A 17,348-nucleotide genomic window follows, 5' to 3' on the forward strand; every position below is an offset into this window, starting at 1 on the left:
AAGGTCAAAGACCAAAAGCAGAGTTGTGATTCAAACCTTGGTCTATCAGACTCTAATGTTTTCTTTTTTCTCACTAAATGGAAGCTATGAATTTGATGCTCATTCATCTCATGCACATTTTTAGAGTGGGGATACAAAGATGTGTAGTAAAGGGTAACTGCCCTTAACAAATTCACACCCTGGGAGAGACAGATTGATGTGAAGACAAGGAGGCCTACTAAATATTGGTGCTGAAATGGTCTCTAGGAAAGCTCAGCAGCCAGAGAGGAAGCTGGAGTAGCTGGGATGGTCACAAAGGAAAGTACATTCAATTCACAATTTGTATTTTAATTCAAGGCTTTGTGATAAAAAAGAGATTCTGAGGCCTGGGATTTAGCTCAGTGGTGCCACTGCCTGCCTCGCAAGTACAAGGTCCCAAGTTCCAGACCCAGTACCAAAAAAAAAAAAGATTCTGTGATATTCTGTTGACCAGAAAATCCAACCAAGAGCAACCTGAATATTCTGGTTCTTAGGTTTGTGCTATACATAATAATCCTCTCCAAATCTACTATGAATAGTTGCTGTTTTCTACATTGCCAGGAAACCTTGGGGAGTGGGATAGAGTTGGCTGCATTCTGGGATTTCTTGAAACTGCTGACACCGAATGAAAAATTTTGACTGTGAATATGTGTGTGCCCCGCCCCTCCCTGCGGAGAATTCATAGCTTTTACTGGATTCTTGAAGATACGAAGTATCATTCAAATGAATCGCTAAAACAAAGCTTTGAAGGTATATCTACACATATTCAGTATATATAAATAGACTCTTAAATACATATACACATGCAAACACACGTTTTCATAGGCAAAGAGAGTGTCTGAGAGGAAACATATCAAACTGTTAAGGTTACTTCTAAGGAGTTTTTGTTTTTTCAAAGTAAAAAGGGACTCACTTTTTGCTTCATACAATTCTATGCTGACTTAATTAATTTTTAATGAGCATGTATTACTTTTACAATTAAAACTTTTAAAACATGATCTCTGGGGGGAAAAAATCATCTCTGTTCTACTGCACTATGTATAGACCACGTTGAAAAAAGTCCTAATAGGAGTAAAGCTGCTACAGAGTTCATTACCAATTCTGTTATGGCCAAGAGTTACACTGTATTTAGGAAGCTTGGTCAGTGGTTGTCTTGCTAGGATGAGGATAATCTGCTGCCTATTTGGGTCCGGTGGACAGCTAGGAAGCTCCACGTGGCACAAGACTCACTCATCCTGCACAATGCACCCAGAGATGGGTGACACTGAGAGGAAAGTAAGGCCAAGACCATCTCAAGCAGCATCAGGTCCTAAAAGAGCAACAGCAGCTCCAAGCACAGAAAGGTCTAATATGACTGTAGGATGCAAATGACACAGGGCCTGGCCTAATTATGTTACAAACAAAAATCTTCACTATAGGAAATGTCATCAGTTAAACACAATGAACAAGGATATAGATATTATTATAAGCTATATATATATTTTGTTTTTGTTTTTGTTTTTGAAGTCTGGCCAGTAGAACATACAGATGGAAAACAGTGGCCCTGAAATTTCTTCCTGACCATGCCCTTGAACAAGTCCTCTGCCCTATAGTACAACTGTCTCTTCATTTTTGACAAGATGGTAGAATAGCTTCTACTAGGCCTTCGAATCATTATTATAAGGTCTGTGCCAATTTATAGCATGGTTCTAAACTAGAATACAAAGCCAAGCACAGTGGCACATACCTGTAATCCCAGCACGCAAGAGGCTGAGGCAGGAGGATTGCTGTGAGTTTGAGTTCAGCCTGAGCTATACAGTAAGACCCGGTCTCAAACAACAATAACAACAAAAAAAGAACACAAACAATATACCCCTCCCCCATTTTAAAATTTTTTCTTTAGTGTAAAAACAGCACAACAGTGGACTGGGGATACAGTGCTTGTCTAGCATGCATGAAGTCCTGGGTTCAATCCTTAGCACCATAAAAACAAACCAAAAAACAATATAATAGCATTAAAGGAAAGAAATTCCATTTCTTTTTTCTTTTCATTGAGGAGGGGTACTGGATTGAATCCAGGGCCTTCATACTGAGCTATATCAAGTCCTTTTATTTTCATTTTTTGGGGGGTATCGGGGATCAAACTCAGGCTTTCGAGGCAGGCACACTGCCACTGAGCTAAATTCCAACTCCAAGCCCTTTTATTTTTGGGAGGCAGGCGGCAGCATCACTGAGCTAAATCGCTGGCCCTTTTTCTTTTTCTTTTTTTTTGGTACCAGGGATCAAACTCAGGACCTTCTACTAAGCCCTTTTATTTTTGAGTCAGGGTCTTGCTATGACGCCAATGTGGAACTCAAACTTGCAATTTCCCTGCTTCAGCCTCCCAAATGCTAGGATGGCAGGTGTGTGTCACCACTTCTAGCTTTGGAGTGCTTTTTTAAAAAAACGTTTTACCCCAAAATTCTTTTTTTTTTTCCATTAAGTTTATTGGTACACTTTAGGTATATAATAGTTACATTCATCATTGGAAACTTGGACCTTTACATGATGTATCTTGGTTCTTATTTTTTCCCTATTCCCCTCCCCTCCCTATTTACCCCAAACTCTTTTAAACTAAGAGTGTCATCTTCTTCAATTTGAGCAATCAAATTCATATTTTCCCTCATCTGCATCCTGTGAATCAAGGAACCTGAAACTGGTACTAGCAAGAAACAGTCAAGAGCAGATCAGAGAGAAACAAAAGGCCTAAGTATAGTCTTTTGTGAATAAAGTTGTTCTTGTTTGTTTTGAAAATCAATTATTTTTATTCGGTTATGTAACAGATGCCAATAATATTTTTAAAATAAATTTTATTTTATTTTATTCCATTCCCCAGCTGTAGTATTCTGATAATTTGTGTGCTGAACTTGTATGCTAAGCCAGCTGGCACACTTACCTCACAGGGAAGGCAGGCTCCTTTGCAACCAAGGCTAGCACAATGCTGCAAACAGTTGTGATGCTATATGAGACAACTATGGTCATCCCTATGGAGGGACAAATGGATCATACTTACATAAAAATTGCTAGTTCTGAGCTGGGCATGGCAGGGCACACCTGTTAATCCCAGAACTCCCCAGGCTGAAGTAGGAGAATTACCACAGATCCCAGGCCAGCCTGGGTTAAACAGTGAAAACTTGTCTCAAAAAAAAATTGCTATTTCTCAAAGTTAAAAATTATATACAACTAGAGTTAAGATTAAGCTAATTATCTTCTATTTAGGTTTCCTCTTCTGTGGGCAAAAATCACCATCTAAGGGCCAGGGATTTAGCTCAGTGGTGGTGCCGCCTGCCTCACAAGCACAAGGTCCTGAGTTTGATCCCTGGTGCAAAAAAAAAAAAAAAAAATCACTATCTAAAATATCTGAATACCTTGGCTGTAAAAGTAGAGCTAAGCAGACATAGTGACAGAGCTGAGCCAGAAGGATCTGTGAGTTCAAGGCCAGCCTGGGCTACACAGTGAGTTCAAGGCCAGCCTGAACTACATAGTAAGACCGTACCTAAAAAAAAGAAAGTAGAGCTAAGAATTATAGGTAGCAGTTGTCCCATGAAGGACAGCATCCTGCTCTTTTAAGTATTCAATTATTTCTCAGCTGACTAAGATTCCTTCTATATCTCTGTCCCTTTCACTGGTCTATGTATTTACTGTGTACTTCAGAAACTATTTTTGAATATCTATGCAACATTTAATTTCTACTTACATTGTTTTAAAATTTTTCACCCAAGTCTAAAAAAGGAACTTCAATAATTTACAGCTTGACAAGATGTCAGCTATTTAAGATTTCAGATACTAAATGTCATCTTTTGCTTTTCACCACCTTCTTACATTGGGGGAGAATAGTTAAAACTAAATTTTTTAAATGCTGTAAAATAAGACTGAGAAAAGACAGATTATAAAAAGAAAAGAAGAGGCTATTATTTTGGAATTTAGTCCTTCCTGACAAATCAGAACCAAAGCAATGAAAGACAGACCTGAGAATAAGGCCAAATTCTTTGCTCATTGGCAACATGAAACTTCTGAAGTCTAGTTACTTTCTGATTTTTTACTTTGAAAAGTAACCTTTGGCTTGGTTGACTGCTTCTAACAGACTAAAGTCTGTTTCTAACAGACTGCTTATTGTTGAAACAGGGATAATTTCCATAAGGCCAGATTTAGGCTAAAGATTATTTTTATTTTGTCCTACATTTCCTGAACTCAAGGTATTGTTTAAACCTAGGATCATTAAGGTAAAAACTTAGTTGGGTCTCTGGGACTCTTATTCTAGTTTTTTCTTCTCTAGTCCTTTCTCCACACTTGCATCATTACCAAGGAGATGTCCTAGTTTATATGTGTTCCTTACAAAAATTAATAAAACAGTACTAGGTGGGATGGGGATGGGGGAATCTAAGCAAGAAAGGAGTGATTTACTATCAGTTTTTTTTTTCTTTCTTTCTTTTAGCTTTTGGAGACAGGGTTGTACTAAGCCATCCAGGCTGGTCTTGAACTTGCTATTAAGTTAGAAATATTATAGGCAGTCAAATAAGGCTGGACCCTAGACAGAGTCAGCACTAAAGATGAAAGAACATTAGAACCATGGCCAGAGACGCAGCTGTTGGAGACCAGGCCTCAACATAAAGACAAAATGACCAGGCCTGCATACATCCCAGCAGACAAAATAAGCGGAAACACCTAGCCTAATGAAGTCTAGATAGACATCAGTCACCCCAGTGGGTGACCAAGACCTCCAGACCTCAGACCCATCACTTTCTAGAAAAAGCCTTCATTCTCTTCATGCACACTTGTTATATGACTTGTTTCCCCACTGGATTACTATTACCTAAATGACTACACTTGTAACCTTATTAGTTGATCATAGCTTTAATTCACGTTGTATCCATGTAGCTTTTTTTCTATAAAACTTTCCCTAAAAAGTGGGGTCCTCAGCTATCCATTCGGGATACCTTCTGCCTCTCAGGAACTGTCCTTTCAGTAAACATTTTCTACTCTTAACCTCCAATGTTCCTAGAATTCATTCTTTGATTTTAGAGACCACAAACTTGGCATATCAGACATCTAACAGGTAGGAATTATAATACTTCCCTTATATATTTGGAGGTCCTACTTCATCTCCTATATCATCTCTGTATCACTATGTAATCCAGCTAGCCTGGAAATTGTCATCCTCCTCTCAGCCTCCAAAGTGCTGGGATTACAGGCCTGCATTACCATGTTTAGTTTACTCTCATGGTTTCTGAGAGAATGCAAACTGATAGAACCTTTCTGAAAAGCAATTTGTACAGTTTATCAGCCTTACAAAACATGCATTCCACTTCCAGGGATTTATTCAAAGAAACCTCTCCCTACTTCTTTTTCTCTCTACATTAGGTTAATGGGTCATGTAACTGTTTTTAGTATGTTTCTGTACTTTTACAAAAGACTGTAATAAACATATATACTTCTTTTTTTATTCTTTTATTGGTACATTTTAGGTACACAACACAATTACATTTCTCATTGGGAACTTGTACTTTTATATGATGCATCTTGTTTCTCATTATTTCCCCATTCTTAGCCCTCCCTTCCCCCCCCCCACCCTTCCCTATTTATAAAGACTTTATTTCCATTTCTCATCATTTTTCCTTTCCCTTCTTTCCTTTCCCCTGCCCCTCCCACTACCCCTACCCCTTTGGACCTTTTCTTCCTATTTTGCATTATCGATTATTCATTCTAATCATTGGTACATTTTAGGTATACAATATAATGACATTCATCGCTGGAAATTTGCATCTTTACAAAATCTCTCTTGGTTCCCATCTTTCACCCTTGCCCAGTCCTCCCTTCAACCCCTCCATTCCTCTCTATTTACAAAGATTTTGTTCCTATTTTTCCATTTTCTCATATTAATCCCATTCCCTTCTATCCTTTCCCCTACCCCTCCCACCTCCTTCCCCTTTGCCCCTCTAAATCCTATTTCACATTACCTATCATACATTTTAGTCCCCATTTACACTTTCAGTTTCTCACACTAGAGAAACTATTTGGGATTTACACATGTGTGTTCATTTCACTTAAGAGTATGGCCTCAATATGCATCCATTTATCTATAAATGTCTCTAGTTTCTCATTCTTTATCGCTGAGTAGTACTCCATTTTACTAAAAACCCACATTTTCTTTATCCAGGCTCCAGTTCATGGACATTTGGGCTGTTTCCAAGTTTTAGCTATCACAAATGGTGGTGCTATGAACATGGGCACACATGTATCACTGTGGTGTGATTCTTTTAATTCTTTGGGGAAGATCCCCAGCAGTGGAATAGCAGGATCAAATGGGACTTCCAGTCCTAGTTCTTTGAGGTATCTCCATACTGATTTCCACAGTGCTTGCACCAGTCTACATTCCCACCAGCAGTGGAGCAGGGTTCCTCTTTCCCCACAGCCCCACCAGTATTTGTTACTGGTTGATTTCATGACAGCAGCCATTCTTTCTGAGGTGAGGTGGAATCTCAGCGTTGTTTTCATTTGCATTTCTCAAATAACCAGTGATGTTGAACATTTTTTCATGTATTTATTTCCTATTTCTACTTCTTTATCTGAGAAATGTCTGTTCATCTCAGATGCCCATTTTCGGACTGGGTCTTTAAATTTGGGAGGTCTGATCTTTTTAAGTTCTTTATAGATTCGAGATAGTAGACCTTTGTCTGAGGAAGAGCAGGTGAAGATTTTTTCCCACATTGTGGGTTGTCTCTTCACACTGCTGGTGGTTTCTCTTGCTGTGCAGAAGCTTTTTAATAAGAAGAGATCCCACTTGTTGCTTGTTTGTGCTAGTTCATGGGCAACTGAGGTTTTGTTCATAAAATCTTTTCCTATACCAGTGTCTTCAACAGTTCTACCTAACCTCTGTTCCACCTGGTTCAGAGTTTCTATTTTAATATTTAGATCTTTAATCCATTTTGATTTTAGTTTAGTGCATGGTGAGAGATATAGGTCTAGTTTTAATCTTTGGCAAGTTGAAGCCCAATTTCTCCAGCACCATTTATTAAAGAGGCTATCTTTCCTCCAGTGAGGGTGTTTGGCTCCTCTATCAAAGATGAGATGGCTGAGTGTGTCTGGTGTTGTTTCTGCATCTTCTAATCTGTTCCACTGGTCCTCAGGTCTGTTTCTTTGCCAGTACCATGCTGTTTTTATCACAGTAGCTTTGTAGTATAGTTTCAGGTTGGGGATTGTGATACCCCCTGCCATGTCTCTGTTACCTAGAATTGCTTTTGCTATTCTGGGTCTCTTCTTGTTCCAAATGAATTTTTGGATTGTTTTCTCAAGGTCCATGAAGTATGCTGCTGGGATCTCAATTGGAATTGCACTGAATCTATGTAGCAGTTTTGGAAGTATGGCCATTTTCACTATATTAATCCTTCCTACCCAGGAGCAGGGGATGTCTCATATATGCACTAATACAATTGTAGTGGGGGACCTCAACAACCCACTGTCACAAATAGATCAACTAGACAAAAAATAAGTAATGAAATACTAGAACTCAATCAAACTCTTGAACAAATGAACTTAACAGATGTTTACAGAGTCTTCCACCCCACAAAAACATATATACTCTTTTGATAATAAAATTTAAAAACACAGTAAATAAAAAATACACTCTACCTTGGGGCCGGGGATTTAGCTCAGTGGTTTCGCTGCCTGCTGCACAAGCACAAGGACCCGAGTTCGATCCTCGGTACCAAAAAAAAAAAAAAAATACACTGTACCAAAACAATTTTTATTCTAAAGTATTTGGTATTAAATGTGGGGGCCATCTTCAGTGTTTTGTTTTGTTTTTTGTCATTACTATTCTGGAAAACTCAGTATATATTCACAGCAGTTTTGCTAACAAGCTAGGGTCTGAGTATTCAATAAAAATCCCCATGTCCACTTTTGTGGCTGTTACTTCTATGAGATGGCTTAAGTAGAGGCTCAAACCACAACATTGAGTAGCATGGACCATTCCTTCATGCTTCCAGGAACTGATGGGCTGTGTGAGTCAATACTAATGTGGTAGGCTCAATTCCCAGTACTACCTCCACCAAAAGGAAAAGAGAGAGAGAGAGAGAGAGAGAGAGAGAGAGAGAGAGAAAGAGAATATGAGAGAGACAGAGGAGGTGGCTGGCTGGAGGGCTGGGTGTGGTGGTGCACACCTGTAATCCTAACACTGAGTACAGTCACAACAAGTTGAGGCCAGTCTGGCTGAACAGTGAGTTCAAGGACAGCCTAACTACATAGCCAGACCCTGTCTCCAAAAAAAGAAAAAAAAGGAGGAGGAGGAGGGAGGAGGGATACTAAGGCTTTGGTCCTTGGTGAACAAGTTTGTCATCTGTTACTAGATATATTTACAAACTCAGTTCCCATCATTTAATGAAATATTCTTTTCCTTCTTTTTATAGACGCTATCTAAATTCTCCTGGTCATATGGTGAAAGTCCCAGTGATAGAAAGTAAGTTTTAAGGGTGTGGTGGGGTGTTTTTGCCCCTTTTTTTGGTTTTTGAGACAGGGTCTCGCTCTGTAAGCCAGGCTGGCCTTGAACTCTCAGCAGTCCTGCCTCAGCTTCCTGAGTGTTGGGCTTACAGGCGTGTACCACCATGCCCATCCCTGATGTGTTCTTTCAAGATGTTTTTCTGATGGGTCCACAGACTTACATTTAAAACCTTCTGGTCATTGTTTGCTAACTGTTGGGATGGTTTTATCACATTCACAAGGGGCAATATATTCATAACTGTCCCACTGGCAGCTTGTACCACCCTGAAAGTACTGTCACATGATGCCCCATGTACCACCACTATTTTCAGCTTGAGTTTTGGAAGAACTCCTCAAATGTCTCCAAAATGATACAGGAGAAACTACTTAACAGAAGAGGACTTATTCCTGTCCTTGAATAAACTCTTAGAACTGACATAGGCTGCAACCACAAAGAGAACCACATATTTTGAAAGCTTTATGTCCAAAGGCAACTAAGGTTTCTAAATATCATTGAGAATCAGATGCCAAACCAATTCAACAAAGACCACAGCCTTGTATTGTGGATGTGTGTGTGTGTGTGTGTGTGTGTGTGTGTGTGTGTGTGTGTGTGTGTGTGTGTGTGTGTGTGTGTGTGTGTGTGTGTTACTGGGGACTGAACTCAAGGCCTTCATACTGACCTAATCCCCAGCTTAAATTTTTAGATGGAGTCTAAGTCACCTAGGCTGGGTTCAGAATTGTGATCCTTCTGCCTCGGGCTCCCAGAGTGCTATGATTTCAGGCAGGCACCATACCACCTAGCTTAGCTCTCTTCTTTTGGAATATTCTTGGTGTTGGTAACTTCTCCTTGTGGTCGGGAGGTGGAGATATTAAACATCCCCCAAAGGATATGTGTTGAGGACTTAGTCAGCAGCCTATAGTGCTACTGGGAGGCAGAGAAATCTTTAGGAGGTGGGGCCTATGGGGAGAAAGTTAGGTCCCTGGGGGCCATGCCTTTGAAGGGGATACTAGGATCCTGGTTCTTCCACGTCTCTCTGTTTCTTGGTCATTCTAAGGTGAGTTGCTTTGCTCCACCATGTGCTCCCCACCATGATCTACCTTTCCAAAGGCCCCAAACTGATGGAGCCAAGTGATCATGGATGGAAACCTCTGAAATCATGAACCAAAATAAGTCTTTCCTCCTTTTAAGTTGATTATTTCAGGTATCCTGTCTCAATAATGGAAAGCTAACATACTTCTCCTTTAGAACCTAGTTTTCATTACACTAATTTTTCTCACAGATATTTTCTTGAAGTTTTATTTGATGACTCAAGTAAAATTTTCTGAGGTAAAAGATTTCACATCAACTCAGTAGATGTTTTCCTTACCATAATCCTGACTTGAGCAAGGAAAGACATAGAGTCCCTTTGTTATAAGACCAACTTAGTTTTAGGCTCCAGAAAAGCCTGAGTCTCTCAGTAGCTCAGATCAAACCAGGCTCCAACAAATTTAGGCATAAGTATCCCAACTATTCAAATTAATTTCAAAAATATCTTCCTAGGGTCAGGTAAATTCTTCTAGTTTACAAGGCTCTTTTATGCCTCACCTTGGGGCACATGACACTTTGATGAGCACTGCATTTGTATGACTAAGATATCTTCTTGTTCCTTTTCAAATTCTTACATGATTTATCATGTATAAATTTTAGAAATCTCTCCCTGGAACAAAGGACCACAGGAAGGATTTCCAAGGCTGACCCTGCCCCCCATGTCCCAATCCTACTAAATTAACTCCCTATTAAAGTTTTTTTGTTGTTGTTTTGTTTGTTTTTTGAGACAGGGTCTTGCTATGTAGTTCATGCTGGCCTAGAACTCATTATGTAGCCCAGGCTGGCCTCGAACTTGTGGTAACACTCCTGTCTCAGCTTCCTGAGTCCTGGGATTATAGGCATGTGCTAGCATGCCTGACCTAAATTTTTAAATTTAAATATTTTTACAAGTTGGCCTCTTATAGTCCTTATGCATGCTGAAGTATGAGAACCTCTGCACTGGTGCAAATGTAAGAGGGAACAAGGGCTGAAAATGTAGCTCAGTGGTACAGCATTTGCCTGGAAGGAGTGAGGCCCAGGTTCCATCTCTAGCACCCTCCTCCTCCACACACACAAAAAATAAACAAAAGGGAAAAAGAGAGTGAAAAAATCCTAGCAAGCAGAAGAAGGTAAAATTTGACTTTGAGGATTTATTACCAATGGGGGAACAGGACTGTAAAAAGTGGGGAGGGATTACAAACACCTTTGTTTTATAATTCCAACTCTTTCCTACATCATCTTCAGTTAGGCTGGTTGCATCAGTGTGTTGATACTTTCTTCTACTTCTGAGAGCTTCTTCAGTATTTGGTTGACCTTGACCTCATCAAATTCCAAACATAGAAATTCAGATTCCTGTGAAACATAACAAGATGCTTTAGAAGGGACCCCTAAGAGACAAAAGACTCTTCATATGGCATGATCAAGCTCCAAAGACCTAGGGATTGAACTCAGGGCCTTTGCACTGAGCTATATTCCCAGACTTTTTTTTTTCTATTATCTGCTTTGAGACAGCATCTCACTAAGTTGCCAGGCTGGGTTTGATTTTACAATCCTCCTGCCCTAGCCTGCCAGTGCTGGGATTACAGCCATGTATCACCACACCTAGCTGGTCTCTTTTTTGAGATCAACTTTTTAGCTTCCACATATAAATGAGAATATTTGGAGTTGGTATTTGTTTTTCTGTACCCAACTTATTTCACACAACATATTGTGTTTCAGTTCTGTGCATGATGCTCCAAATGACAGAATTTCTTTCTTTCCCTTGCTCCTCTAATCCCCCCACCTTGGGCCAGAGTAGGGATCAAATCCAGGACCTCAAGCATGCTAGGAAAGCATCCCTGAGCTATACCCCACCTCCCATTACCAGAATTTTTTTTATGGCTGAACAACATTCCACTTGTTTGTTTTTTTGTACCAGGGATTGAACTTGGGACCTTGTGCTTGTGAGGCAGGCGGTGGAACCACTGAGCTGAAATCCCCGGCCCAACATTCCACTTGTATGTATACCACATTTTCTTTATCCATTTATCCACTGATGGACACAGGTTGATTTGCTATCTTGGCTATTATGAATAGTGCTACAAAAAATATGAATGCTGATATCTTTTTGGCATACTCATTTCTATACCATATCCTCCTGCCTCAACCTCTCAAGTGCTGGGATTACGTGTGTCACCATGTCTAGCTTACACTTAAAAATGTATTTAGAAACACAGGAGATTCTTATCAAGGCAGAAGCTGAAAATATCAAAGCCATCTGTATAAAAAGTAGGTCCAGGGCCGGGGATTTTAGCTCAGTGGTTCTGGCGCCTGCCTTGAAAGTGCAAGGTCCCGAGTTTGATCCCTGGCAAAAAAAACAAAGGTATGTCCAATAAATTTGAAAATATATTTTAAAATGCTTCAAGTAAAAAGCAGAAAGTACCAAAGCAATATGAAATACTGTACTGCATTGTCTTTTCAAAGTCATTTTTCTTTATTGGGGTCTATTTGGTAGTAACAATGAGAAATGACAAGACTAAAATAGAGTGTATTTAAGTATATGGATCAAAAGTTAGAACTCGTTTCCTTTTTGTATAAGATGCAGTATGAGATAGACAGAAAGTTGTCAAAATAAGAAGCAAGCACATCATCTTCAAGAACATGTATTGTGCCAAGTGTGGTGGTGCACACCTGTAACCCAACACTTGGAAGGCTGAAGCAAAAAGGATCACCATGCATTTGAGGCCAGCCTGGATTACATAGTGTGTTCAAGGCCACCCTGAACTACAAAGCAAGACCCTTTCTCAAAAAATAATAAATAAAATGTACTATGTAATCATGGCAGTGTACTAAATTCAAGAGCTTAAATAACTATCCCAAATTAGAATTTTTAAAAAGGCAAAATATTCAAATTTTTGTCTCTCCAAATACAAAACTGCTGTCCTAAAATCCTCGGAAGAGATCCTTGACAGGCCACACTCCAAATCAACAAAAATCCAAGCCAGTTTTAACAACTTCCAGGGAGGGAAGGTCATCTCACAAATTCCTTAGAACTCTTTTTCTGGTAGTCAATCTATACTCTGGAAACTTTTACATATCAATCCTAAATCCTTAAACTCTTTTCCTAGCAAGATCAGAGACTATAACTGATTATTCACCTATAGGATAATGGGAAGCTGCTATTAGGCAAATATTTGTTCCATATACACATTAAACTATTTCTTTGTACACATAAAACTTCCACTTAAATGATTTCCTTAGCTAGACCCAATAAGTATACCAGAGTGATTCTTCCATAAAACATTATAGTGATAGAATGGTAAAATAGAAAATAAAAGACAACTTATTAAATACATAAGTGAAACCATTTAGGAAAAGTTCAACATAAATAAAATAAAAATCCTATAATTTACTATGATATTACTATTTCCCAGGCAAAATTTCAATTTTATCAATTTATTGGCTGCATTAAATATTCTAACACAAATTTGGCAAGCTCCAATGTATTGTGATTTCTTTTACAAATGATAAAGTGGGGTCTCTTTGGGCCATTACAGGGAGTAGAAGGTAAAGTTTGGGATCTGGAGTCAGAATGATCTGGCCTTGCCACATAAAAACTGTGAGCTCCAGGGGCAGGGATTTAGCTCAGTGGCACCACTCCTGCCTCGCAAGTGCAAGATCGTGAGTTCGATCTCTGGTACCAAAAAAAATACAACAATAATAAAACTGTGAGCTCAGGCCAGGGATTGAGCTCAGTGGCACCGTGCCTGCCTTGCAAGCACAACACCTGAGTTTGATCCCCTGTAAAAGCAGTGGAGGGTGCGGCAGTGGCTGTGAACTCAGTCAAACACAGTGGTATATACCTGTAATCACAGCACTCTGAGAAGCTGAGGCAGAAAGATCACAAGTTCAAGCCCAGACTGGGCAATTTACCAACTTATTGAAATCATGTCTCCAAAATAAATAAGTGATTAAAAAAAAAAAAAAGAATGGAAGAGGGAGGTGAATCTCTGGGACTCAAGAAAGATCTGAAGGGAAAATTAAATCTCACAGGGAAAGTGAAAAGACAGACCTCAATGAAGAAAAAGGGGGGAACAATCTGTACTTTCTCCTCAGCTCTGGCTTGCAGCATGAGAGAAGATTGAATCTAAAGTCACAGTGAGAGTGGGTGACTCCAGAGGGCTCCAGGGAGAAACACACCAGGGGAAAAGAGCAGTGGATGCTGGGTACTACAACAGCTGGTGAGTGACTCCAGTTCAAGCTACTTCTGTGTCTCCTGGAGAGGGTATTTGATTGAACATGAGTTTTGGAGAGGGACCAACTGAACCCAGGACTAAGAGCAGCTGTGGGTTGCCTTCATCTCAGGTCTCCCAGTGTTGAAATCCCACAGTGACTAGGTGAGGGACAACTGCAGGAGACATCCAGGGTCAGAGAGCTGTTGTGAGGCCAGCAAGAGACATCCAGAGTTTGTAGGCTGAACAAGTCAGGGTCCAACCCCCAAACCAGAGGTCAGAATCAGCCTGAACTTCTGGGGATTTGAAAGTACCAGAACCAGCACCCTGCTGTAATCCTACTGCAGGCTTACTGAGATTATCCAGTGGGGATCTCTTGTCTACCAGCAACAGCAGAGTCATACCCTGAACTGGATACTACCACAAAACTGTAGACCCTAGAAGATAACCACAGGCTTGAAATCACAGAAATTTCTTTGGTTTTGGGGTTTTTTCCCAATTGTTTTTTTCTTGAGTATGAACAATGTTTTTAGTTTTTTCATTTTGTTTTATTCTTATTTTTGTTTTTTTTTGCTTTCTTTCCCTCTTGTCTTCTTTACCAGTTTCCTGAGGCTTGGGTAATCATCATTGTCTTTCAGCCTTGCTTCTAATCTCTTTCTCTTCTCTTACTGATCTATTCTTTCTTTGGATCCCTTTTAAGTTTTCTCCTTAGGATAAAATCACTCTATTAAGTGGGCATTTACTATATATAATTGTCTTGATTTATCTTAGGTCTTGTTACATAGCTATAAATCTTGTATCTATGCTTAAAGTTGGCAAATTAATAGTTATCACAGTTTGTCATTTTGTAGTCTGTGGTTGATACTATTGTTATTACTGACTGTATTACTTTGGCCAAGGTGACACAGTTGTGATCAATTGATCTTCCTTACATGTAAACACCTAGACAGTCTGAAGGTCATAAACAATATCATAGTCCAGTACAAAGAACTTGGTGCTAGGCCAAACAGGCAGCAACATTTCATCCCTAATAAACTGGGTCAGACTCAAAAGCCAAAAGCCAGCTCTGCCTAGAAGACATCTCTGAAACGTAGTCATTTCGTAAAAAGGTCTTGATACTAGTAACAAAGCTACCCACCATAAGCAATTTACAAGCCTTAACACAGGAGGGAGGGAGAGAGGGAGAGAGGGAGAGAGAGAGGGAGAGAGGGAGAGAGGAAGAGAGGAAGAGACAGAGAGAGAGAGGAGAGAGAGAGGGGAGGGAGAGAGGGAGAGAGGGAGAGAGGGAGAGAGGGAGAGAGGAAGAGAGGAAGAGAGAGAGAGAGAGAGAGAGGAGAGAGAGAGGGGAGGGAGAGAGAGAGAGAGAGAGAAACAGTGAAGCAAGATGCAACCCATAATCTCCAACTTGTCCACAGCAAATCAAAGGGGTATTAAGGTGGAAGAAATAAAAAACCTCCGAGCCAAATTTTATAAAATGGTGTTTGAAGAAGTAACAAAACAGATCAGTAAGGCTCTTGACAAAAAACAAAACAGAGATAATTAAAGAGATGACGACCATAATGAAGGAAATGGTTACTGAATCTAGAGTAGATACAGGTTTTTAAAAATAGAGCTTAGAATACAGACATGGTGAGCAGAATGAAAGACATGATTAGAAGCTCTAGAGCAGAAACAGATAAGAAAATAGATGAGATCAGAAACATGCTGGAAGCCATGAATGCCTAGCATAAGAAAGAAATGGAAAACATGATCATCCAACATAAGAAAGAAATGGAATCCATGAAACAGATTCAAACAGATAATCAGGAGATTAAAAACTCCAATGAAAGCATGCAGAGCAGACTAAGAGAATCTGAAGACAGAATATCAGATATAGAAGACAGGATAGCAGTTAAGGACCATGAAAACAGAGATTTCTTAAAGATAGTAAGGGACCATGAGAAATCAATCCAACAGCTGCTAGATGATGCAAAGAAGAGTAACATAAGATTCATAGGAGTCCATGAAAAAACAGGAGAAAGTACAATTGACATAAAAAACTGTTCACAGAAGTAATAGTAGAAAACTTCCCAGACAGAGGTAGAGAATTGGATGTACAGATAAGTGAGGCATATAGAACTCCAACCAGCCATGACCAAAAAAAATCTACACCTGCACATATAATAGTCAAGATCCCAGAAACCCAACAGAAGAACAAAATTCTACAGGCAGTTAGAGAAAAGAAACAAATCACCTACAAAGGAAAGCCAGTCAGGATCATGGCAGATTTCTCAACACAAACCCTCAAATCAAGGAGAGCCTGGGGTGAAGTATTTCAAGCCCTAAAAGAAAATAACTTCCAATCTAGACTGTTGTATCTGGAAAAATTATCTTTCATAATCGATGGGGAAATTAGATACTTTCATGACAAAGAACACCTGAGAAACTTCATGAGCACCAAACCAGCACTCCAAACAATTTTAAGCAATATCCTAGAAAAAGACAATGAAGGTCACAACTCCATGAGGCCCAACAGAGAGAAGGCACCACACAAGGTAAGACACTAAAGTGAAAGGGGGTAAAATAAGAAATAAAAGAGCCAACAACAGTAAAACATCATGACAAGGATGAATCAATATCTCTCAATTATAACTATCAATGTTAATGGCCTCAATTCACTAATCAAAAGAAATAGACTGACACAATGGATTAAGAAGCAAAACCCAGCAATATGCTGTATACAAGAAACACACCTAACTCAAAAGGAAATCAATACACTGAGAGTAAAAGGATGGAAAACAGTTCTCCACATGACAAGAACACAGAAAAAAGCAGGCGTAGCAATCTTATTTGCAGACAAAGTAGATTTCAAATCAAAACTAATTAAGAGAGACAAAGATGGTCACTACATCCTTGGGAAGGGAACAATCCAAGAGGAAGAGATGACAATCCTAAATATATATATGCACCAAATACGAATGCCCCCAACTATAGAAAACAAATATTAATAGACATGAAAAACCAAATAAGCACTAATACAGTTGTAGTGGGGGACCTCAACACCCCTCTATCACAAATAGACAGATCAACTAGAAAAACAATCAAAAATGAAATTCTGGAACTGAACCAAGCTACTGAACAAATGGACTTAATAGATGTTTACAGAGTGTTCCACCCCACAAAATCAGAATACACATTCTTTTCAGCTATACAAGGTCGTTCTCCAAAATAGATCCCATGGTAGCTCATAGGACATGTCTAAGTAAATGCAAAAGAATTGAAGTTATCCCCTGTATATATATCAGACCATAGTGCAATACAATTGGAGATCAATAACATAAGAAACCACAAAACTCCCACAAATACATGGAAATTGAACAATACCTCTGGAACAACCAATGAGTCACAGAGGAAATTAAAGAAGAAATTAGACAGTTTCTACAAGTAAATGATAATGCCAGTACAACATACAGGAATCTGTAGGACATAATGAAAGCAGTTCTACGTGGGAAATTCATAGCAGTGAATGCCCATATTAGGAAAACAGAGAGAACTCAGTTAAATAACCTAATGCAGAACCT

The 17,348-nt window shown here is 39.3% G+C and overlaps 2 protein-coding genes across 5 annotated transcripts in view; both read right to left on the reverse strand.

Moving 5' to 3' along the window:
- Positions 1–17,348, reverse strand: part of B3gnt2 (UDP-GlcNAc:betaGal beta-1,3-N-acetylglucosaminyltransferase 2) — a 202,236-nt gene that overhangs the window by 91,012 nt on the left and 93,876 nt on the right. The window lies entirely within an intron of this gene.
- Commd1 (copper metabolism domain containing 1) overlaps positions 10,709–17,348 on the reverse strand; it is a 140,715-nt gene continuing 134,075 nt past the window's right edge. For all 3 annotated transcript variants that reach the window (XM_087216335.1, XM_087216336.1, XM_087216337.1), the window contains one exon: positions 10,709–10,930. In XM_087216335.1, the coding sequence (XP_087072461.1) occupies positions 10,823–10,930 (108 nt within the window). In that variant the 3' untranslated portion in view covers positions 10,709–10,822. The remainder of the gene's footprint in view (positions 10,931–17,348) is intronic.

This window comes from Heterocephalus glaber, unplaced genomic scaffold (assembly GCF_053883595.1).
Source record: "Heterocephalus glaber isolate CG9 unplaced genomic scaffold, H.glaber_assembly_v1.0 deba00001457, whole genome shotgun sequence".
Taxonomy (NCBI): domain Eukaryota; kingdom Metazoa; phylum Chordata; class Mammalia; order Rodentia; family Bathyergidae; genus Heterocephalus; species Heterocephalus glaber.